The 26,643-nt window shown below is 32.3% G+C and overlaps 2 protein-coding genes across 2 annotated transcripts in view; both read right to left on the reverse strand.

The window, feature by feature from the left end:
- Nucleotides 1-19,262, reverse strand: part of LOC117604599 (trehalase) — a 58,691-nt gene extending 39,429 nt beyond the window's left edge. The window contains exon 1 of the mRNA XM_076689336.1: nucleotides 19,114-19,262. Coding sequence (XP_076545451.1) covers nucleotides 19,114-19,247 — 134 coding nt within the window. The 5' untranslated portion in view covers nucleotides 19,248-19,262. The remainder of the gene's footprint in view (nucleotides 1-19,113) is intronic.
- A 4,286-nt stretch (nucleotides 19,263-23,548) lies between these two features.
- Nucleotides 23,549-26,643, reverse strand: part of AstA-R1 (allatostatin A receptor 1) — a 36,779-nt gene continuing 33,684 nt past the window's right edge. Inside the window, exons 6-8 of the transcript XR_004581486.2 lie at nucleotides 24,375-24,486; nucleotides 24,132-24,185; nucleotides 23,549-23,877 (exon numbers count right to left, since the gene is read on the reverse strand). The gene's annotated coding sequence lies outside the window, so the exon portion shown is untranslated. The remainder of the gene's footprint in view (nucleotides 23,878-24,131; nucleotides 24,186-24,374; nucleotides 24,487-26,643) is intronic.

Below are 26,643 nucleotides of genomic sequence, written 5' to 3' on the forward strand. Positions count from 1 at the left end.
GTTCAAACACTCCATTTCTGCGATTCAGTTTACTAGAAGAGTATATTCCTCGATACTTTCAATTCTACACATTTTTTTTCAATTTGCTCAATTCTGTCAATTTTTCAGCTAGTTCAATTCTATCAATTTTTTAAATTATCTCATATCTTCCAATTCAATAGATTTTTTTCAATTACTTCAATTATTTCAAATATTTCAAATATTTCAGTTCTTTCTTATTTTTCAAAGTTCAGTCGTTATAAGATTATCCAAGTCTATCGTTTCAGAAGAAAGTCTAATAGTTTTCTCTCGTTTGGACCTTGAACTTTCGAAGCGTTAATTCGATCATTATCATCATCACGTAGAAAACTTCGTTATCCTTCGAGGCTGACCAATAAGTGGTAAACTTTACTCGATCACCTGTTCTCAGCGTGTATCTGGTAATCCTGTTCAACTCTCGTGCAAGAATCTCAAAATGAGACCGGAGTAATTTAATCTAGGGTAATTTATTTATTTTCTCTATCAAGCGCAAAGAAGAAAGAAGTAGAAGATGAAGAGTTCAAGAAGGAACAAAGTCCTTCTTTACCGTACATTTTTATTCGTTTTTCCATATGGGACGAAGATATTGAAGTTCAAGCGCAACGATGCATTTTGTTCAGGCGAGATTATAGGATTATATTTTGTTCTTATTTAGATATACTTCATACTAATTTATTACCAACTTGCTAATCATCATTTGGAAAAAGATAATGAAATATATTAATTAGGTAAATTTTACTCACTTTAAAATTTTAAAACCTATCCATGCTTTTTATAATCTCTTTATCATATTTTAAATAAACAATCCATAGAATTATCAAGAGTTCTAGCACTATCCTTTTTTTTGAAAGATAATTATTCCCCTTCTTAATTCCCCTTCTGAAAACAAGCAAACGATTAGTTACAAAAACAAACTATTTTAAATAATTAACTTATCACAGTAATTTAACTTTCCATTTCTTAAAAGCAAAATACTGATTACACCAGCTCAAACAGGTTCAATTAACCTTTTTATCAGTCTGTATTATCTGTGATCCAGAAAAATACTATAATACACATTCTTATCTCTATTTTTGTTTATTCATGATGAACTGGAAACAATGGGGCAAGGCAATGCATTAGAAGCAGGCGGTTTGCCAACTTGCAGAAACGTCAAATCGCTATGACGTCTATTGTTCGACGGTCGACGGCCAGGATTTACTCCTGCCAGCAATTTTCTCTCCAAATTTCCTAATTCTTATTCTCTTTTCAAGCGTCAGTGTGAATATCACTGGTACACGTTTTCCCATTCATCTTCTGTTCACCCGGGAGACTGGTTTGCATTTCAAGAGTAGTTCAATTTTTTAAATTATGCAAGATTTATTTTTGACACCTGGAAGTGTTTCTGATATGGAGCGTCTAAAATAAGAAGCTAGGATTTATTTTTAGACTGAAAATTTCAAGCTCCATATTTCATCCAATATTTTTTAAATGATACCAAATTGAAGATGAACTGATTCTTCTTAAAATTTGAAAAATTGAAATCACGCAACTTCCTACTTTCTTCGAAACAAATACCAATTTTTATCTCAAAGTTACAAAGTAGGTATGCATTTATTACACTGAAGATTCTGAAAAGAATCACCAAATTAGACGACAATAAAATGAGAACGTGGATATCTTTTTAAAAAAAAAAAGAACTAAAATTCTTTCGTTTGACCATTCTTTGTATCAAAAGTTCTTTATACACCGACGATTTAGACATGCCTTTGTGGACTTTGTACAATGAAAGCTTCGAGGAGATATTCCTATTTCTGTTGAAACGTAACCATATGTGTAAAACGGGAATCGATATACATGCATGTATGTATATATGTACGTCGGCTCTGTCTCGGCATGAATTGAATCGTTCTGTGCAATGTTTGACATTGTGTTAAATCACGATGAATAACGATACGTTTGTTCATCAATATACATTTCATAAATTTACGATCGATCGATTCTTCGTCTTTAATTGAAAAATGCGTGTAATTGCAAATGTCAGTTCAATATTAATTACTGAATTTGTTGACATGGAACACAGTGTTACCTTACGCGCGTAAATTAATCGTTCGTCCAAGTTTATTCATTTTAATACCCGAATTACACCTTACATTCAGGGTGCGGACTAATCATTAAAGAGAATGTCAAAATTTAATTAAATTTCTATTTCAAATTCAAACATTTAATAACAGATTCTTTACAATCAAATAGTGCTATGCTTTTCTCCAGAAACTGCATTTTCTGATCAAACGAAGCATTGGATCAGATTTTCATTCAGTTTCAGTTTAAAATTTGGTTAATTGAATTATAATGGAAATTTATACCAAATGTATGTACATATATTACTTTTAATCCTTTCAAATGATAATTATGAATTGGTAAAATTTATAGCACAGGCGATAATTAATTTAGGTGAATTTATTATGTTTTGTAATGATTTATTTGAAATTTCAAGTTTTTAAGGCAAATTGAATTTTGCAATTAAATTTTCTTTCTAATTTCTTGATTGACATTTTACTAACTGTAAGTATTCAAATTCCTAAGTGGAACTTATGGTGAAACACGAAAACAATCATAAACAAATTTTCAAGCCATACACGTGTCGAGCAAGGAAATTGAGATTTACTATCCAGCCTTTAATAATTATAAACAGAAATTTCTGCGGACTATTAATTTAGTTAAAATAAATCTATGTTTATTAATTTTGTTATTCAGAGGATGGTCTGAACCAACGAAGATGGACTTTCTCTGACAATTTAGATAAGAGGATAGATGGTTTCCATTACATAATGGACAGACTGTGTTACGAAGGAGAGTGGTCAAATCTGGGTCAATCACTGAGGTGCATTGCGAATTCAGTAGTACAAGTCAGCGATGAGTGAGTCACATGCTTCATGGTACCCCCTCACGTATATTATAAGACAAATGGCCCTAAATGGCATGGTAATGATTATATTTTCTTCTGTATTTTTTGCATTTGACCATAAATATTATTGGTAACATAATGGTACAATTTATCTTTGGATGGACAGTAACTTTAACATTAGAACCATCAGTGTTAAATGCACACTGACCATTAACCCATTAATACCTACCATCCTATATTTGGTACAGTATATTAAAAAAAAAAAAAAATGTTCAATTATCGACTCCAATTTTATGAAATTACTGTACCATGTATGGAACGCGTGATTCCCAGCAACCTTCGCATGAATTTTTATTTTTGAAATTTTCAGATGATTTTTCAAACCATCTTAATTCAATTAATATTGCAAATTTGTTCGAATTGTTATTCAATAATCTATTTTCATTAAACCCCTCGTGAACTCTGCTTTATTTTGTTCAGATTGTTAATCCCACCAATTTATTTTTATCAATTTGCAATATTGGTAAATCCTATGTACAGGATTTTCACTCTGCTCAAATGGTTATTTTAGCATTTTATTTCCATCATGTTACAATATCAATTACATTTTCTGTATTCAGTATTTTATTTCAATCGAATCGTTGCTTTATTAAAATATATTATCCCACTGTTGTTTCCAGGATTTTGCTCAATTTAATAATTTTATTAATTTCTTTCTACGAGGTCACATTGTTTTTCACGTTTTCTGTTCCCAGGATTTTATTTCAATTAAACCGTGATTATATTTAGATGGATATTAACGTTTACGTTTACAGTGTGATATTTTATAGAATATGTACAAGTATTATTTTTCTCTTAATCGGAGTACATTATTATTTACATTTTCTAATTGCAGGATTTTATTTTAATTAAAAGTAATTTTCATTTTATTCAGATATTACCATTCATGAATACGTTTCTAGATTTGTTCTTTATTTAAACTATATTTTCTTGTGTAAATTTGTACGAATTAAAATCCGTATCAAGAAATATTTGATGATCGTGGGTGATGGGTTCGGAATTTTCATTATCGTCTAACAAACATCTGACTGTCGTATCGTTTGACGTGAACGATGAATAAAGGTAGATAGAGAAAAAGCAAACTGCGCATTCTTCCCTCATCACTATTTGATCCTAATCTCTCCTCGATATTTTCCGTTTGTCAATTCAGGTGGTATGCAATAAAGAGACCACGAGTAACTTCGTTAAAAGAGAAATATTTCCAAGTATTTAAAAAACCAACATCTCTATTGTGTTATAAACTCAATTAAATTCAATAAATTCCTTCAAACATCTACGATAATTCAAAGGTATTTCCATTATTAAAAAAAAATTCTTAATCTGGAGATTTTTTTGCAAATCTATTATAAAAAATTGCAAATAATTCCCAAATACAATCCAAGTAAAAATTATTCAACAATCATAAATTTAATAATAATTCGTGAAAACAAGTTAAGAAATTCTCCCTACATTTTAACCTTTGTACAGTGAAGTCTGGGTCAATTGTGATCCAAACTTCCAAAAGATACACAAGGATATGTAAGAGTTTCATATACTGCAAGAGTAATTTTTAATGATACAGTGTAAAATTTTGAAAATGAAAATAATATGAAATTGGAACATTTGCCACGATCCACCACCCACGGATTAAGCAGCTATGGTGGTTTCCAACTTATTACTGGAACCAGTTATTCCTGTGTACCTAGAATTTTGCTTTCCGTACCTTTTCAGTAACGTCGATCGTATAAAGGAACATAAATTAAATTCAACCGTTTGAAACTACGTGCTGGGAATAGTTGCTTTGTCCACGAAAATTGCCGGAAACTTATTCGCGATTGCACCAAGTATAAGCGACCGCATCATGCAACTCTGTTCTTCAGACGATTCGCAATTGAAAGATCTTGTTTAAAGCTTTGCAACGAATCCAGGCTTTTCGCTGTTTATTTTTCATACGAATGAATCCACGCTCGACTTATTCGGTCGGAACGGTAATTACGCTAGGTCATTTGATAAAACACGCGAGAGCCAAACGGACTCGCAATCAAAATCATTTGCATCGTTGATCGATGTCCGATTGAACTGGTATAAAAGTTACCAGTTAACTTCGTTAATTTTTCAACATAGATTTTAATTTGCGCGAAAAAACAGTCACATTCATAATGAAACTTCTCTTTACATGGTGTGCAAAAAACTAATTAAAAGCGAGTTCTACTTTTGTTGCACACGAAGAAAATAATTTGTGTTTGCATATATTATTCTTCATAATACGAAATAATGAAATATAATACTAATTAATAATAATTAATGTAATAATAGAACACTGGAATAGTGGAAGAGTCTACTATTAATATAATAGTAGACATAATTTTCTATATAAATATTTTACCAAATTATTTGCTTTCTACTAATTACCATAATTAGAACTGCTCTTAATTTCACAGAACTCCATAGAGGTGTATAAAAATATTTCTGTAAACTGTTTATAGCACTTTTAATCAAGTTTTCACAACATTTATCTGCACTCGCGTTCCCGGGAAAAGTACAGCAATATCTTTTTAATTAAGTGTTCAACTTCTAATGAGGAAGCTGCATCTTCGGATAACGTTACACCGCGTCAGATAGTGTTATACACCACAGTTTCTTTTGCATCTTTATCGAATGCGAGTAAGTATTGGAACGAAACTTGATTCCGTCGGGATGAAACTTTACTCCTGTAACGTTTCCAGAGACTTCAACCTTTTAGCAGTAAACTTTTCAGTCTAATTTTTTCTCTCGCCTCGAAACATTATACTGGCACCTGACTTTCGTTTTCCCAGAAATTTTTTCCTTTCTACATAAAACGCCTGGTATACTAATTGAATTTTTTAACAAGTGTACGCAATTTATTTCTCACGATAATTCGAGGAATTTCTTGGGAATTCATTTAATGGAATTTTTAAATAAAAGAATTGCTTTTGATAATAGCTTTGCATATCAAATTGCTGGTTTTGATGCACTGGAAGTCTAGCACGATTTCATGACATAAAAGTATTGCAACATAGCACTCGTGGCATATTAAATTAAAGTTTAAAGTCTAAAGAAAATAACTATGTGAAGGGTTTATTAATATTTCGATAATCAAGTTACATTTATGTCCCATAGGGAATATTCTATTTCTGTACGCTTATATCTCAAAATAATAAAGTATTTCTCCTGCAATAATAATACGATTTTAATAAGCTTTAATTTGATATACAACAAGTGCTATTTAACGAAACTTTTCTGTTATAACATCACGCCAGACTATCAGTGCTCCAAAATCAGTCATTTAATCCCATGTACTTGTACTCCTATTGTAGTATAACAAATTATGCAAGATTTATCACGTGTAAAAAAATAATCAAAGTGCATCTACTAAAGTTTTATTACCCTTATCGGAGATCACCACAAGAATATTTGCATACCCAAACATTCTGCGTTGAAAATAGATGCAATCTCCTGCATGCTATGCAACAATCTTATAAATTTTAAACCAACAAATTTCAGGACATGATTTGCTTGAACGAACGCACCATACCTCTCGAAGGGAAAAACATAATCGAACACCATAAATTCACTCCATATTCACCGTAAACGGTGATTTATATGCAAGCTAAATGCACGCATGCATGCCTGCTCCTTAATCTGCATTCCGTTCTCTTAAAAAGCTGCTATTACGAAAATCTCCTCGGAATCCTATATTTCAAGTGTGTAATTTTACCGGATCTTTGTTCCATGACCAGCGAATAAATAAAGAAAAGGTATTTCATGTAATAGCGTTGAAAACACGTAACGGATGAAACACATTAAAATATATTTGAGAAAGGAAGAAAATCCAAGTTATTTTCCTCGTTTGTGATTTTATTTTATGACATTTGAAACATGTTATAATTGCATGCTATATTTTTTCAAATTTTAAGAAAATTTATTCCTAAGGGATGTATTACACATATAATACTGTAAAAGTAAATTTAAAATTAAAATTGCAACTAAAATTATAACCAAAGTAAAAATTTAATATTAAAATTTGATATTAAAAATTTGAAAGAAATCTTTAAAATCGTAGTACCTATGGAAACATAATTTGCACTATGGGTCATATAAACCCAAAGGGAAAGAGCAGGGTTAAAGATAACGTCTCTCACCCATTATCTTGCTTCATGGTTTGCTGTTTTAAAACGAAATATGCAACATCTTTCTATTCCATTTTATAACGACGTCGTTTGGCAGAGACAAAGCCGATCTCGATGCTAAAGGATCCAATCCTATTGGCGATTCCTATTGAATCGATATCAAACTGCAATCGTCTTCGAGGAGACGAGAAAATTTAAGAGAACGTTTTAAAAGAAAGATGATTTCTGATAAGAAACGTTGATGGAGACAATGAGAATGAAGACAAATGGTCTCCTGAAAAATAGAGATATTTGTAACATTTAGAACTTCATAAAAAGGTAGCAATTTAACACTGTCTATCATTTTTGAAATATCTTTTCTATAGAATTCTCAAATTAACTCTTCAAAATTGTCTGCATAAGTATAACAAATTATCTCCTCTATGTAAAAAGAATGTATTGATGGAATATGCGTGACTGACATAAATAACTTTATAACTGTCTCAGCACACCGTATCAATAGATAAGCCATATCAAAGTTTACCGGATTTTTCTTCAATAATATCAAGCAAACTGGTCGATATAAGAAAAAATGTGGTGTATTATGCAAAGATTTCTAGGAACATCGGCGTATCTAGATAGAGACAAGCGTGGGCGAGGATAATAATTTTAAGATTTTAAAATTCTAAGTCTTTAAGGCTCTAAAATATCAATATTCTAATATCCCAAAATGTTTAGAAATGTACTGAAAAGTATCATTATATTAAAAGATATAAAATATCGAATACAATAAACACTCACAATCTACTAATAACAAAAAAAGAAGAGATAGATATTTTAAAGAACTAAAACTTTTGTCTTTGTACATTCATCTTGTCTATTGAATTTCATACTTTATATTCGCAAAGCCATAAGAAAATCCTTGAAAATCTTCCTTCCCTCGTTTTTCCAACCACTTGGTTCACTGACAATGGAAAAACGGGGAGATTGCTTCTTGCTGGAAAAAGAGTAGCCTGCAACAGCTGCAAACAGCAACGGGAAATCTGCAGCTGAGCAAGCAGCAGAGAATTAAGAAGCAGGAGATTGAACGATACCATTAACACGAGATGCATTCTCATGTCGAGGGAGATTTTCCCTTTCCTCACCATCTCAATGGCTTCTCGATATATATCCTCGATTTTCTTGATGAAACAGATTGTTTCGTTACTTTCTCCCTTAATAAATTTCAATTACGTATAAGGACAAAAACTTTTTACATAATTGGGTAATTTATGGACAGTGGATATTGAGTCAAAATTACCCAATAGCAAACATTTATATTAAATTTTTATTTTATTAAATATTCTAGCTTTTTAAATTATAAGAAAATATAATAATGAGAAAAAGAATTAAGTATTAGATTATTATACAGGGTGAACCACTAATTATTACCACATTAATTATTGAGAAAGATATTTTTTAAATAACAAGTACACTATAAAATGAAAAATCTGTTATGTGATTATAATAAATCTTTTGCTGGTAAAACCATTTTACATGAATAATTATTAAAAATCAATAACACAAATTTTTAATGAATATGATAGTAATTATTAATCCATCCTGTCTAATTATTAAAATATCAAATATCTATTACTTATTCTATTCCTAATAAAACCATAAACAATTTTCATAAAATAGAAAATTCATAAAGCCTTTTCATTATTATACCATAAATTTTCCAAGCAAACTTTTTCTTTTAAAACAAGTGCATTTAAGCAACAACTTTCAATTACCAGATCCATATTGCATTGAACATTTTCGTAACAACGTTCAACATTTTCTGACGATGCAAACTTTTGATGTTTCATAAAATTCATCCACAAACTTTCACCCAAAGGCATTAACGTTTCTCGTCTACGCTGTTCGACGGTGTCAAAAGCTGCTTAAAAGGGAACATCGGGGACTGATACATTCCGATTTTGATGAAACTTTGCATAAATATTTATTAGACCTGTTTATGAAGATAACTGTAATTCGTTGGTGCCCGTTTATCACTTTGAGAGAGATATTAACCCTTTTATCCGAACCGCCCTTTCTATATATGTGCTTATAAATCGTAAACAACAAAAGATATCAAAAAATAGTTGAAATAAAGAAATCTCAAGAAACGGTATAACTTTTATTTCAACTATTTTTTGATATCTTTTGTTGTTTACGATTTATAAGCACGTATATAGAAAGGGCAGTTCGGATAAAAGGGTTGATATCTCCCTCAAAGTGAAAAACGGGCACCAACGAATTACAGTTATCTTCATAAACAGGTCTAATAAATATTCATACAAAGTTTCATCAAAATCGGAGTGTATCAGTCCCCGTTGTTCCCTTGATAGTTTTACGTTCAACGAAACTTCCGCTTCCGATTGAAATTTACAGCTCGGTCAGTTACGCGACCAGAAACGTTCTCCCCCAATAAATTTGCGCTGTTAAGTATTTTTCCCTCTGATTCCCGTGAAATTTATCGCCCAATCTCTGGACCAAAGTGCCAGCCATTCATCCTTCGAGAATTTGATAAAGTTCACCGTTCGATCTGTTTTCGTACACCGTTGCCAAAATTGGCATTCCTTGTAGCTAGCGTTGTTTGCATCTTAAAGAGACAAACAAACATTTTTCCGCTTCGTTCACTTCCTCAAAATATTCAGCGCACATTTCAACCTGTATTTCCTTCGCAAAAATTGCGATAGAAATACTGAAACATGGCTTTTATTTCATTAAAATTGAGAATAATATGATAAACATTTGAAACGTGATATACTTCAAACGTGACATTTCAAATGGACGAAGGTATCTTTGCCCTTTGAGAAGTCAGCATTAAATAAAGTAAGTAAGATTAATGGTATTTTTAAGGGTGGATAAAGAAACATCCCCCGGTAGACAGGCAATTTGCATAATTTATCCGAAGTCCAAGCACAGAATTAAGCAGTTCTTTACTGATGTAAATGAAAATCTACACAAAGTAACAAACTTCTGTTGACTTTGAATCTAGAAATTCTATGGAGATGAAGCTTTATACAAAGTACGCGATTTTCGTTAGCGCACCGGCTGGAACTCGCTGTCTGAGTTTATGAGAATCTAATGCTCCGAGCAGAATTCCAGATTTATGTGTACTTAACGTACGCATATACCTGTATTTAAACAGCCTCCAGATAATAATTTGTGTTATCGCGTTCCTACCTTTCTGTTTGGAATTAATTATGCCTGATTATTTACAGTATCCCTAAGACTTTGATAGTTACATATTTCCATGGCATCTGTGGCTCTTGAAATTTGATATTAAAAAAAAAATTATTTATAAAATTATTTGAAGATTATGAACATGCTTATGAATATAAAAAAATTATTAGAGGTTTGCGACAGTCTGAAAATTTCAAATACCCCGAATATATCCGAATAATTTCGATTCGGACTCGATCTGATATTTTCGAGTTTTCAAATACGTCTAAAAATTACCAATTGCAATGCTGTAATTAACGCGTAATTAAAAGCATAAAAATAAAAGTGAAGAACAATTACAAAAAACAATTAGGTGGGTAATTATATTTAAAACCCTGTCCAATACTTGCTTAAAAGCTATCCATATTTTCTGTTTCCCTTTTGTTTCACAAAATCACAATTACGGAGAGTAACCCAGAGAAAATAAAACAGATAAAATCTACAGCTCCCTCTTGCTTTCAATCGGAAATGAAAGGAATGTAGCCAGCGCATTAATCCTCCTAGTGCATTACGTACGATGAATAACAACATCTGCACAACAGTTAAGCTAAAGCTTGAACAACGAAAGCGGCGAAAGAGGTATCAGAATTAATTAACAATGATTAATTACCGGCATGATCCATCGAAAGTAGAACATTTATAAATTAATGGGGCTGTGTTTTCTCCCGTTCATTTGCTAGATGAATAAATTATGTCAGCAGAATAAGCTTAATAATTCATCACGAGAAAGAGGAATAACAGAAAATGTAGAAATTCTGATTATTACGCGGATAAAGTTTGAAACAATCCGTTAACGTCAATAAATTGGAAAAAGTGAGATATTGTAATTTGTAAATTGACTTATTGAATTTGGGTTAGGGCTTATTAAAAAGCTCGAAGTTATGAAGGGAGAAATGAAAAATTTTCATTCTACTGAAACTTCAACAATAATATTATTACTGAACAATTTTTATTAAAAGCGACAAAGCTGATTTTCTTCTTTTTCCAAATGTTTTACATCCCTTGGAAATTGCAGCGAGTTCCATTGAAAATATGATCAAAGAGAATTATAAACTTTTTAAACAAGGAGTTTCTATATCACTGATAGTATTAATAATCAAGAGGATTACGAAAGCTAGCAATCCTCTTAAATTCGATAATTATAAACGCTTTGATGGATAAGTGAATAAATTCATAATTTTGCAACGTAAAATTAAACGTGAAATGAAACATTCAACTATAACATTCATTATAATTACATTAATAATCCCTGGTTATATATAAAAAGGAATTTGAATTTCCAGGAGCTACATAGTGCACAAAGTGTCAATATATTAATCAAACAGGGGTTAAACAAGCACCGTGTATAACCATCATTAATAAGTTTATGCAAATTTCCTGAAAGGCAGTTAGTGTTGGTAATGAAATCAGTGATTAATGCGAGCAACACTGACCCATAGAGCACAGATAATGCAAATATCCCTTACATCCCTTTGATGTTCGTGTCACTATAGTCCAGATACTGTCTTGCCCTAAAGCAATTGTTGCCCTAAGCCTTTGATCACGCTAGGAAAAGGAATTAATGCTTTCGTATTTACCCCTCCATAATGAAACTTACCCCAAAAGATTTCGCAACATTTTTTTATAAAGAATAATAATACTGACAATGAGCCTTTATTAAACTTCCAAGTTTGAAATTCAATATAGAAACTTCGCTTTATCATAAGAGAACTTATCCTTTGCCTGAGGCCATTAAGAATTCATATAATACATCATATTACCATACAATATTACAAACCATCCGCCACCAGTCTACACTTTATGAAATTATAAAGTCACTTTTATATTGCTAAACAGTCAACAAAAACCTGAAGCCTCAGTCAACCTTCGCGTGAGACAAAAAAATAGATAGAGGTCTAAGGTATGAATGATTAATATTCGGTGTATTAACTGAATCCTGATGATTGATGTTGTTTCTAACCTTCATTGATATCCTCCACGATAGGATAATAAATTTTCCAACTACCTATGCCTCGATATACAAAAAAACACTAAACATTTAGAGACTCAAAGGCTATTAGTTAGATTGTGGAAGAAAGATAGCGTTCTCATTATCAGACGAAAAGGTAGTTTTGAAGCCTCTAGTAATAATCAGTCACAATAATTTAAAATTTATCAATCTTTATTAATAAAAGAAGAGATATCTATTTTTGTTAATTTTTCACGCGTACATCGATCAATGACTTAAAGAAAGAGAGGATGTCCCTTCACAATTAGCCTTAGTAATTTTACTAATTTACAAAATCCACTAATTCAGAAACTTTTTAGCAATTAAATTCTATCATAAATCTATTTATTATTTTCCTAATCATTAGCCTTCATCCTAATTAAAGTGTCCAAATATGGAATGGGCATCAAGGTGACACAAATTCTATCAAAATTCTTTTGATTTGCAAACAATCTGATTCAGAGGAAAGTACAAAAACCAATTCCTTTTCAATTCTAGGTGACAATGTGCAATGTTTTGTGTACCACTTTGAAGCTGTAAGGATGACGAGAAAGGGCTTTCTCTCGAATGAATCCTATGCTACCGCTTTCGAGCTACCCCGAATACTTTCAGCCGGATACAATCGGAATTTTCAACATTCAAGTAATGTTCCTGGCACAGTAGAAATTTGGAGACAGCTTTCCCTTTATTGGCAACAATGATGCTGCTTGTTCGAAGCGATGCTAACGGAATGGCGAACGAGCCACGCATAGTTGCAAAAGAGACCAGATCAAAGAGTATATTTTTCTTTTTCTCGATTCGTCACGCGTATTGGCTGAAACGAATGGAAAGCTCGCATCGTTGGAAATGTCTGTTGCCAATGATCGATCATCGAGCAGGGAATAAGGCTAATTGTGAAGGGACGTCCTCTCTTGAGAGAAACTAGGGTCCGCTCGCTTTGGTGCAAACAGATGGAACTGGAAATTCTTTAAGTCATTGATCGATGTACACGTGAAAAATTAATAAAAATAGATATCTCTTCTTTTATTAATAAAGATTGATAAATTTTAAATTATTATGACTGATTATTATAAGTGATTCATATATAGGCTATATATGGAATAATTTATTTGGTTTATTACCAGAAACCCTACATCATCCTAAAATGTTTCCCTAAAACCACTGCTCTTGAATAATGGGCATTGATTATACGTTTAGATATAATGCTTTCACGATGGAAATCAAGCATCTTCTATTTTGCTCCGCGTTAACAATTAAACATAATTTGCATGAGGAAATATTTTCTAAGGTATCCTAAAGGGGTGTTCCCTTTATTCCGTATGTAAATTTGTTATATGAGCTTGCAAGGTATCACAAGTTTAGTGTTCCCCAGTGTGTTTACATGTTAGTCCACGTAGCAGGTCTCCTGGAGAGCCATTAATAACCCCGAAAATTAACAAAGTCTCATTTATTATTTTAGCCAACCAGTGTAATAAAAAAATAGAAGGATTAGTCAACAGTTCCCATAAATTTCCAACTCTTCCAGCCACATTTTATCCGAAGTCTTTTATTTAAATTTATTATACAATAATAAATACACATCTACAATTGTTTAATTGTCACGAAACGCTAGAGCTGAAGATATTATTTCAAATAGAATGAAACATTTGATAGATCATCGAACATTTGCTTTATTCGCAGCAAATAGCGTAATCGCAAAGCCTTTTATCAGAGCGTGTCACGCGGAAATCTATAAAATCCTAATCAATTCCATGCCATTGAACCCGAACTGTGATCCTGTTCACACTTAATTAAATTCCGTCGTTTCATTTCAAAATCTGATTAGCTTGTAATGGGAATTGCATTTCTTGTCAATGTACTTAGTTCGATGTGAAAGAAAGGAGAACCTGTTTAATCTGAAAAATTTCTTTTATCTTTTGTTATCTATCAGTGAAAATCACTGATGAATCCGTCACACATCCATCAATAGTGAAAGCTCCGATCCGGAGAAGATTTATCGTTACCTCCGGATTCGACAAATCCTCTTCAATTTTCGAAACGCGTAAATTACACGAGATGGAGACCCTGCGGGAATGGTTACCATTACGTTTCTTCAAAGTAGAATAAAAAAACCTTCCACGTGGGGGATAGAATTTCGGGAAAACAAAAGGACAGGCGAAATAGGTATCTTGTTTTGTGCTTGCGGAAATTTGATAAGCATAACACGCATATTTTGGTTCCACGTTGTCGACGGAAAATCCCTCTGTTCGATCCATCTCTCGGTTGTATTTTTAGTTTCTACGGAAAATACGTCGTTGTGTATAATCCCGTGTACGTGTTTGAAATATTAATTAAATTCCAGCGATGCTTCGGTGAAATAAAAGTGAATTAAGGGACGTAGCGAAATAATTTTATTATATGTTTAAAGCAGGAATTCTTTCCACACATATTCATCCGATCGATTCAATCATGGATTTATTAAAATGTTCATTGTTGACTTTCAAATTGACTTCAATGGTAAATTTCATCTCCAATTCATAACTGGAAGATTCTTAATCAACGCGAGAAGCTTAATTGAAAGGAGTTCAGCTAGAATTTTTACACATTTTACAGGCTTTTTATTTCTACTTGTTACGGCAAAATGTTGCAATTAACTGTCACGTGAAAACGTGTTCTAATTGTCAGAGTGCAACACTTTTAGAAAATAGTGCCTACTTTCCAAAAAGCGCAATTACAGTGACGAAACGATCATCAAAGTGTGCTAAATTACCGTATTCACCCGTCACAGCTTTTAGACTGGTAAGACGGTATTTAAGCTCTTGTCTTATAATAACGCGATTTAAACGTAACAAGCATAGGTAATACAATTGAATTTTAAATATTAAATAATAAAAAATAATTGCAAAAATTGATACAGTGAAATCACGAATACGAAACTCTAATTATAATTTAAAATAACGAAAAACAAAATTTACAAAATGAAAAACCATTAAACATGAATTTTTTATTCATCTGAATCTATTAATACCCAAAGTTATCTATTTCAAAATAATAATTTGGGAGCACTATTTTGAAAAATGATAATTTAAAAGCATTATTTCTCAAATAATACGATTTCAACATTTGCAAATTAATTAATCATCCCTAACAAACATAAATCCTAAAAAGAAATCATAAAGCAAAGGATTAAGGTAATTCTCAATTTGCAAGCAGCGTTCGTGTCGGTGCAACATTCACTCAGATTGCAATTTATTTATTTCCTACACCATTCTCTATAGCATGCACGACATATCGTTTATTGTGAAAAAAGGGAAACACTTTGGAGAAGCACGAGTCATTTGGTAGAAGAAAAAAGCTCTTACAGAGCTGAGAAAAATTACTCTACTGAATGAAACAAAACAAGGAAGAGAAATGATAGATGAGAAACGTAAGATGAAACGTTGTGTTTTCTACCATAAGCGAAACACTTTATTATTGCAACGACACTGTTGGCGAAATTATAATTACGCTTTTAATGAGATTTCTTTAAAACCATTGAAATCTTCTGTTTCTTTGCTTACTTTCCAACCCCTGGAAACGAGATGTGCGTTTAACCTGAAAGCATAAACAGTCGGTAGAAGATGGAACGGTTTAGTTAAAATGGAGGGATTGCTGAAGAACAGGTCGAAGATTAAGGGTTTCGTTTTTGTCTGTTTAATGAACAACGAAATCTCATTTCGGTGGTGCGATTAGATTGCTCCTAGGATATTAACTTGATTGCCAAGTAAAATTTAAGAATTTCAAGTGCTATTAATGTTTTGGAAATGTAATAAAATAACAAATTGAAAAATCTAACAATAAGTAAAACTTGGAGGGTGTTTAGAAATTTCTATGAAAAGAAATACCAATTAAAACAATTTCAAAATTTTTAAATTTAAAGAAGAAAAAGGCGTTTAAAAATTTCTACGATAATTTATAAAACCTATTTACTGACAATATCTTTGGTCGTGTCCAAAAGCATGGACGATATTTTTTCAATATTTTGTTACGATAATCAATACGACAAAATAGATAACCTTTGAAAACATACAAGCGATTGACGTGATATTTCAACAGATACGCAAGAGAAACGCAAAACTGGAAAAAAAATATAACCATTCCCATTCACTTGAAACGTTATTCTCAAATATCAGAAAAAACTTTCAACGAGATAAACATGTAGAATGGTAACAGACATCTAAAGAAGCCTTTATAAAAAAATCGAGAAATTTTATAGTTCAATATTAAACTAGAAATAGCAGAACGTCTTCTACAAACAATAATTCATTCTCTGTAGTAGAAAAAAAAAGATCGTTTTTAATCTATCATTTTTCTCAGACTTCCTTGTTTCGAATTGACAGCTAATTTCCTGTTAACTGAAGAAAGAGTTGACATTTGTCAATAACTGGAGCTGTCCGATTTACGCAGAGAATATTACAACATACTTTAAAGATTTCAGCAAAATGTTTTTGAAGTTGTTACATTATTCAAGGAGCTTGTACAGTATAAGAGAACACGTAGATTCAAAATATAGCTGGCGAGAGAATTTCCGTTTCTTTTGATATTTCATCAAATATATTCTACTGGAGACTGCACTCTCATATCTACGAAACTTCAAGAACTAACATTAATTTTCTTTCGAAGCAGAAAGTACGACAATTATACCGGAGAAAAATGGAACAATCGGACCGGCAGTTATAAACTGGTGTTCCAGAAAATTCGAACAATTCTTCTCGGGATGATTAATTTCTCGGCGAAACTTCTGATATTTCGATTCGTTTGTTTCTTAATTTCAGCGAATATCATGGACGAATATTATCGATGAAAGAAAGATACTTCTTCTCAGAAAACTTCAGATTGTTATGTGTATCATTTTTGTAAAATGATTTGAAAAGCATTGGTGAAATAATTATGGAAAATTGGAATACTGGAAAAACTGAAAAGTTGTAAGATTGGAAAAATTAGAAATTGAAAAAATTGGAAAAATAGAAGCTTGGAAAATTAGAAAATGGAAAAAAGAGAAAGATGAAAATTGAAGACTTGGGAAATTAGAAAAATTAGAAAAATTAGAAAATCTGGAAATTGGCACATGGAAAATTTTAAAATTGGAAAAACTGGGAACACGGTTAATCAAAACCGTGTAATTTGGGAATCAATTATATATTCACAATCGAAGCTTAGTGCATTATATACTACCTCTTACATTTATAATCTCTATACCAGAGCCTAGTGTGTATTTATAAAAAATTCATCAAACAAACGGAGATCTTGCCTTGAAATTCTAAGTTTCAATCGTCGTTCAAAGTAATTATTCAAGAATCTTCAGGATGCGATTTTATCGCTAAATCAGTGCAACCGGAAATTCCTAAACTTTGAAACGTATTCATGAAGTTTGACGATTTAATCAAGAACAGAAGTCCCGACTTTATTGTTGTGCAATTTTCATTGCATTGGTTAGGAAACTTCAAACAACGAAGCGTCTCCAGGAATTTAAAACACAATTGAAATTATAAATTCACTAAACTTTTTAACCAAAGTGTTTTTGTTTCGAAGCTAATTGATTCTATCAACGTTTGCAAGTAATTGTAAGAATTACAATTAAAAGCAATATAAAAGTTTTTTTTTTTGCTTCGATAAAATCAACATACAAATTGAAGGAAAAATGAATTTATCAACTTTATTAGAAAAAGAACTCTAAAATAAAAAATCTTTGAAAACGAAAGCATAAATTACAGTATTTATCATTTTGAACTAATCAATTTTGTGTTACGAAATTTTTTATATTAACAAAAATATCAAAGATAAATGAAATGGCCAGTACAAAGTAAAACAAAAAAGATCTTTTATATCAATAAATTTTCTTCGACTATCAAACATAGTCAGTTAAGAAAAAGTACATCAAATATAAAAGGTTAACTCCCACTCAATCAATTTCTTTTTCGGCATCTAAGCAAAAACTGCTCGCATTTCAGAAGTATCATAAAACTCAACCCTATCCCAGAGCTACAGTTCAGATTAACAAGACATTTCTCGCTCACCCTTATCAACGTTCGAAAAGAAACTTCCAAAAAGCAATTTTCTCTTCTCTCAAGCTGAGCAAGAGAACAAGAATACTGGTGGAAAAAATCAAAATTCTCGTCAAGCCTCGCGAAATCTCGCACAATCGAAACCTCGATAGCTCGAAAACTTTTCCAAAGTGGTTGTTCAATCGCGTTTCCTCGACGCTCCCACAAACTTATCTCCGAATTTTTCCCTCGTCCGTTCTGATACACTACCCTCGTATTCGTTCGATCTTTCCCTTTGTCATCTATCATTCACGTTCCCTTTCGTTGCTCACCACGATTCTTCCCTGTTTTCGAGGGAACTTCATAAATTTCCCATTGATCACTTATGGATAGTAATTGGAACAGTACCGATAAATATTCATGGTATTCGAAGAGTTCGATATTGCATTGATTTCATATCATTTCGATCACTGTTTATTTATACGATTTATTCGCTATTCAAATATCAGATCAGTCCATAAATTCGTATTTTACCTATTTTTCCCATTACATAAAAAAGAATAAAATTTATTTATCAGATGGTAAAATATTCATTGGATTGGAGCCAGGTCTTTTGGAAATTTAGAAATTTAAAAATTTTCAACTTTTGGGAGTCTAAAATTTAGAAATTCTGGAATTTTGGAAACTTTTGAATTCTGATATCCTGTAATTGTAGAATATCAAAGCTACCAAAATTTTTCCTTCTCATTTCTTTTCCTAATTATTCAATTACTGAATTTCATATGTAATTTTCCATACCCTATAAATCGCGATCCAGCTTCTGCCCTAATATTCCAAAATCCACAAGATGCTTTTCCCTTCGGTGAACACCGTTGGCCAATATCACTGCTTTCTTTCGACATCACGTATTTTTCATGAACTTCAATTTCCATATCCGCTCGCTTGATCTCACGGATAAGACAGGAATCCGCCTAATCAAAGCTTTCACCGATGCTTTCCAACATCCTCTTCTCTCAGCGACCGCGTTTGTTCCTTTCTGTTCGATGTGAACCATTGCCAGCATCTCTTTCTGTGTGAAAGACGGCTGTACAACTCGCCTCAGGAATCACGTAAACCCAGTCTCAGTGATTCGCGAAAATCCGATTCCACTTCGAAATTGGATTTCACTTGGTGCAAAACAACCATCTTCGTCTTCGCTCTTGCTCCGTTTCCTTTTATTTTCTCTTGGTTGAAAGAGGTGAAAACAATTTTTCCTTCTTTTTTTCTAGATGCAATAATTTAACATATTACACTGTTCAGCTTATACTCTTCTGAGTGTATATGGATAGTTGGGATTACAATAAGATTTTTGGGATTACAATAAGGTTCGGATATCGATTGAAGATTATCCTCCTTTTGTCCTCTCAGGTTCAAGGATTTCGGAAGACTCGATGTGGATTTTCCCGACGTTTCACTAGCGTTGTAGCTGGCTTCTTCAGGGATCGGAGGATGTTCGGAGACTAACAGAGAATCCTTGTCAGGATAAGCAGACATGGCTTAAAGCAGGATGTTTCAAAGGGAGTTAACTTGGACAAGCAAGGCCGTAAAAGGCTCGTGGATTTCGTTCAATTTAAACTGTTTGATGTTACATTGAAAATGATACATGAAGAAGACAAAGGCGAACTTGGTATATTATCTGTTTTCAACAGTCTATTATTAACTTCTCTAGTTTCAAAAGATTTAAGGAAAATTTTTATAAAAATTATGATTTAATACAAATTTATTTTAAACAAAAACTTTTCATTCAATAAAATTTTTTCCTTCATATACAATTATCTGCACTCGTCACTGCAGAATATATTTATCTAACAAAGGTTCCTAAATATTAATTAACGAGCTTGGAAGGTTGAAACAAGTTGCAAGCATTTAATCGCTATCAGCCAATTAAAGTGCAACAAGAAAAGGAAGGAAACTTTGTACGCTCAGAGGTGGTATTATCTCGATCCGGTTAATTATATTTTCGATACTCTCCGAGAACAATGGTTTGGAACTAATTTGATAAATCCCCTTCATTAGTCCCTTGAATTGAACAAGAAGAAAGCTTAGAAGCTACTAAATCTCTTTGCCATGTCATTTACTATTACTTTATTTCTTTCAAGAAGAAAGTTATTCAAGCAGACAAATTTTAATTTTTTGTAAATTAAAAATTTTGAAGATGCATAGCTGCATAGCAATTTGATGCAGCCATCCATGGTTATGATGTGGTCCAGAACAATTTCCAGTGCTGAAAATACGCGAAACCTAAAGACGCAACACTAATGCAAAAGCGCGAAAATTCAATAACGCAAAACTAAAAATAGAAAATCAAATGAAAAATCACAAATGTTCAAGTTTGTAACACTAAATGGAAAACGTGGATATTTAATAACACAACGGTAAATAAAAATCTACAAATTGCAAAAAAAGCTACTGATATAAAATATTAAAAAGCAATCGCGTATCCATTATTCGCTACACTAAATAAATATCTACAAACGCGTTTACTTGAAGTTCGCAACACTATCTCCAACCGAGATCAATATTCGCAACACTAATTCAAACCGCGATTTGCCAAAAAAACAGTATCTCCTGAAAATCTACAATGCAAAAAAGTAAAAAATTTAATAACAATCGCAAATTTCATGAATTCTATAATACAAAAGCATACACGTGAAGGCTGCTCTATAATACGCAACGCTAAGCTGAAAAAAAGGAAAAAGAAAAAACGCGAACTGTAACGCAACACTACTCAAATTTACCGAATTTTGGAAGACTAATCTAAAAAAGTGGTACAGCCAATCCAAGGCTGCACCTCAGCAGCTGGTCGAAAGTTGTCTCATGGTCCATGGCAGCTCCACTGGATCGTTTTTGGGCATTTCATCATATATCGCAACTCTAATATGCAAAACGCGAATATTCATTATCGCAACACTAATTAGCAGGGGATTCTATAAACTAATGCAAAGCAATTGCGTATTTATAAGTCGCAACACTAGGAAACAATCGCACTGATGTCATTCGCAACGCTATCTTTAACAGACATGCAATTAAAATGCAAAAAAGGGGGTTCTCAAACCGTGAATTTTTTATTCGCAACACTAAAGCAATCAACATTAAAAAGCAGAACTCTAAAAAATCTTAATCAACACTGAAAAGTTAAATTCTATTTTAAAGCAATGCAAGAAAGAAACGCGATATTTAAAGTTCGCAACAACTAAATGAAAATCGCGATAATCATGCATACGCAACACTAAATTGAACCGTAATAAATATTCATTCGCAACACTAAATTGGAAACGCGATTTGCCCAAAATCATAGGGGTCACGGGCCCCCTCTTCTCCTGCAATTACAAAACTACAACTACAGGCGAGCACAGTAACAAAGTAGTAACGATAATGGTTTTCCATCCTTTTTTGCAAAAGGATGCAAAATCATTAATAGTTCCCCTCTTGAAAGACAGTTTGTCAGGGCGCTTCGGCATATAGCCTCTTCTTTCTTCGGGCGGTCCACCCACCTGAAACTTATATCTAGAGCTCGAGACTTGCAAATTCGCAAAACAAAAAAAAAAAAAAACAATCAACAAAAAAGAAAAATCGCGAAATTCTAATTGACACGTGGACGAAAAAGGACTTTATATAAGTCGTTGTTCGTGCACACGTGCTGTGCTCGAGCAGAAATTGTGCGTTTCGTGCCATCGCGATCGCGTATGACGACTTATGAAGTCGCCAAAAATTTGAAAAATTGTACAGATAGAATCGATGGCGAACGGCAAACATATTCCAGGTACAGATTGATCACGCGAAATCGCGCCTACCCGACCAAGAGACTGTGACAACCTGTCCCGGCCCTACCTACTTACAATCTATCACACACACCAGAAGATATACTACCTACCTACCTAACCCTATATTTAAAAAATGGCAAAGTCTCAGTCTCACAAAAATTCATTCCACGATTCTCATACACTCCACCCGGGCGCCAGAGCCTACACTAGGGAGAACGTCCCGGGACGCCTCCGTCACTCGAGTTTCATCACACATCACACTCTAAGTGTACATACCGTTTTCCTGTAATCGACTGGCAAGGCTAGCGATCATTGCGTATTATTTTAATTGAGTTTGTTTATAAATATTGCGAATATTAATTATTTAGTAGTAATAAAGATAGTTATAGTAATACTGCTAGTGATAGTGATAGAAGTAGTAATAGTAATATCTAAATAAGATATTATTCAAATTATAAAATTAAGTGAAAAGGTTTCTAAACCGACGCAATTCCACAACCTAACCACACACACACACATACACTCATGTGGAAAATACGTCGTGCACGATACACTAACACAGTGCCGGTCGCATATTAATTATGATTCTTATGAACTACGTCATCGTGCACCTCACCTCCACCCATTCAAGTAGCACCTCAGCACGTGAATGGGCTTCAGTAATGCACACGGAAGGGGTTAAACCTGAAAATCCTGAGCTAAAAATAGAATGATTAATACAGAAATATCTAAAGGTTAGTGGATTCAATGAAGAATGACTCTACTTTGAAATTTAAAACAAGAATTTAATTTATTTAAAAATAAGGAAAAAGTCTTTAATCAAGAAAAACGACTCGACTTTGTATCATTAAATTGATAAACAAGACTTTAATTTATTTAAAAGAAGCAAAGACGTTAATTAATTTAAGAAATGCAGAGACTTTACATAATTAAAAAGGTAAGAAAAAATTGAAGTTATTTTGAAAATTAGAAAATGATTAAACATCCTCGAGCGACCTCCTTGTCAGTGTAATTCAAGAATACATAAAAGGTGTTCAAGGGTTTCACTCTGACTTGGAAATCTACTCGTCGCAAATAATTGTCTTCTTGCACATAAAATATCAATATTCACGATCAAGTGCATAAATAACATTCTAATACGAACTGAATTTATGTTCTGATATGCATCTGTAGTTATGCAAAATTCTCTAATTGCATAGAGGTATGCAGTATAAAAAAGATCATTAAATCAGTAATTAATGTAAGTTAACATCAAACCTAATTAACATGTATAATTGCAATCATTTGCAGAGATAAAGTCGAAGATGAAAAATAGTCATTTAAATAGTAGAATAATTTACTTGTATTCTAAGTTTTAATGAAAAATTGTGATAAATTAACATTTATAGAGTATTTCTTAAATATCTTTTTGAATATATTAATAACTTATTATTAAACGCGAGATACAAGAAGTCTGAACTAAGAAATAAAACACAGTAAGTTACTACTCATGAGTATAATAATTATTATACCCATGGTCACTATACTCGCCAAACCACATATACAACCAGTCACTCGTGCCGATTCGGACCTTTCGTCCTACGACATGATTGAGCACCGGAGGAATTATAAACCATGCGACTCACCGATCGCAGAAAAACAGCAGGTTGAATACCTTGGAGACCTTGAAGAAGAGACTGCTACCCGGAAAGATTCCTTGGGGACGTCATCAAGGAAACCATAACGGAAAATTGAGTCAGCTCGATGAATTTTGTGAAAACTGTAACAAAATAAACGATATTTTGATTATTTATTATTACTGGTTATTATTTTTGAAATAAGTGTGTTAGGAAATTTTCACAAAATTAGTAGCTTCTAAATTAAAATTAATCCAAAAAATTAAAAATTAAAGCTTCAATATTAATTCCAATAACATTATACATAAATTCGAAATTTAGCAATTTTATAACAATTTAAAAAATTTATCAAATGATGAAATTGTAAGATAATTTAATAAAATAAAATGATACTTACATTTCTACCCTTTGGAGCATCACTCAAGATATCCTCTTCAGTGGTGCACTGGCTCTAATACCGATAACGAGTAATTAAAAAAAAAAATAAAATGAAATAAAGAAAGAGTACATATTTTGAACCAATTATATATGAAACTGTACTTCATGTTCGCAATTAACGACGATTCAATAAATAATGAATAATTAATAATAATAAATAAAGAATAATTAGTAATAATAAATAATGAATAATTAATAATACCTAATAATCAGTTCAAATTAGTACACCATCAACCGTTAATGAATTGTTAACTGAAACCAAAATAGTGCGTAGCATGGCGTCGTACCAGTACCAGCATCCTAATAAAAGTAACCTATAACAAATTAATAATAAAAATGTATGAAAATCAAATGCAAATATTAATAACAGTAGAGTTAATGAAAACAGTTTTGCAAATAAAAATAAGAAATGCGATCAAATATATGTAATTGCTAATGTCCAAAAGATTAACGCAGACCTGTCAATAGATCCTTCCCCTTCGACGTCCCCGAAACGAATGAGAAACTGTCCTCGGCTCAATTCATTAATGCCGAGCTCGTGAACTCATATGTAAGGAGTGGGGGGTAAGACTAGATTGGTCGTCGTACACTTTAAATTTCTCTTAACATACCTACATAGGTGTATGTTTATTTTCTGTTTCATCCTATGATGTCGTATTTAAAAACAGTTTAATCTTACAATCGTTTGTTCATGATTTTTGTATAGCGTGAAAATTAATTAGAAGTAACAAATGGTGATGAACGATCGAAAAGAACGATTGTAATTTATTCGAGGAATATTCGAATTAATGAGAAATTCCTGTTAAATATCCAGAAAATTAGATCCATCACTCGTATTTGTTTTGATCAAACACGAAGACGTTGATAGGTTGAAGGTAGCAAACTTCCGAGAGTGTTCGTAACATGATTAACTTTAACTTCCGCTTGACGCTTTCGCAAACACAGTGGGGCGGCTTCGTTAAAATTTTATCGACCTCTACCGATGCGATAAGAGATACTTCTTCCCTCGTGTAAATCAACATGAAATATTACTTTTTAACTACTATGAAAAACAAGTTCAAAATATGTGACAATCTTAGCAGTATCATATCTTAATAATGCTTGCAAATTTTATATTTTCCATCTAACAGAGCAAAATAAAAATAAGAAAAATAATATAATAATAAACGGAATTATTTCATATTGTTCTGAAATATCATTTTATAACAAATACTCGTTTCCTCTCTTCTTCAATAGTAATATCTACCACGTGAACACGAGGGTAAAAAAAAAAAAAAAAATCACTCATCTAGTTTTATACAGTCTCGTCACGTTCTGCTATTGACTGATTTGAAGCGGACATTTTTTTCACGATATTGCATATTGTCATTTGTGAAGTATTCTAGGAAAAAGTAATTATAACATTCAAAATCTCCATTCTCTCGATGAATTCAATGATGTTTTCAAAGCTTATGAAACGTGAATTCAAACTGCAAAATATTTGACTGGACTAAACGAAGCAATCCAAAACACAGTTGAACAGAGTATTTCCAACAAAATTGCAGAATTTTACACAGGTGTACCTATTAATGAATAAAGTTTGTGTATCAAAAGTTGCATTAATTAGCTTTACTGCTAGGCTTTCAAGATTTATGACAGAGATATCTTTCGAATCAAAAGTTAGCAAAATGTAGTTTAAACAAAATTAAACTTGGTGTGTTTGTGCTGCGAAAATCAACATTGTAGGGAAATTGCAGAAGACTCTCGTTATATTGCCACAAACAGAGTTGTAGCGGTAGAAAATTTGTAAAACTTCCAAACTTTCGGTTGAAAGGGGAAAAAGAGATAAAGTTGTATCATTTTAGTAGCACTGGCATGCTTGAAAATCAGTGAGAATATTAAATCGCTCAAGTGGCAATGTAACGAGAGTCTACGATAATTCATTTGATATTCCACCATTCTATTTCAAACAGCCTGTGTTTGATTAACAGACGTTAATGAAAAAGTAAACCGACCTCTATTTACATTCGATACCTGCTCCATACTATCTGATACGTTCGCTTAATCCTTGAACGGCAGAGACTGGGTCAATCGTGACTCAAACTTACAAAATGTATACAAAGGTATTAACCGAAAATTAAATGTATAATCTTCGAATGAAAGAATTTAGTATAAAGGGAACTGTTTAAAATTTATGAAATACGAAATTGAATTGAAATTGGGGCTCTCTTCATGGTCCGTAAGTCAATTGCAATCACTTCACTCTAAATTTGTTGCAATATCATTACAATATCAATTACAACCCGCTGTTGAATGTGGTTTGCTCTGAACGAAGCCTGTGCATTAATGTTGTTTGGTCGAAGGTAATTGTTATACGCACGATAAACAAATTTCGTCCAAAATAATCTCGACACCGCAACGCGGGGCTGGTTTATTTTCACATTTTCCGAATAATAATCGAGTAAATCCAATTTCGATTACGCGAACGAACG

The sequence above is a fragment of the Osmia lignaria genome, chromosome 7 (assembly GCF_051020975.1).
Source record: "Osmia lignaria lignaria isolate PbOS001 chromosome 7, iyOsmLign1, whole genome shotgun sequence".
Taxonomy (NCBI): Eukaryota; Metazoa; Arthropoda; class Insecta; order Hymenoptera; family Megachilidae; genus Osmia; species Osmia lignaria.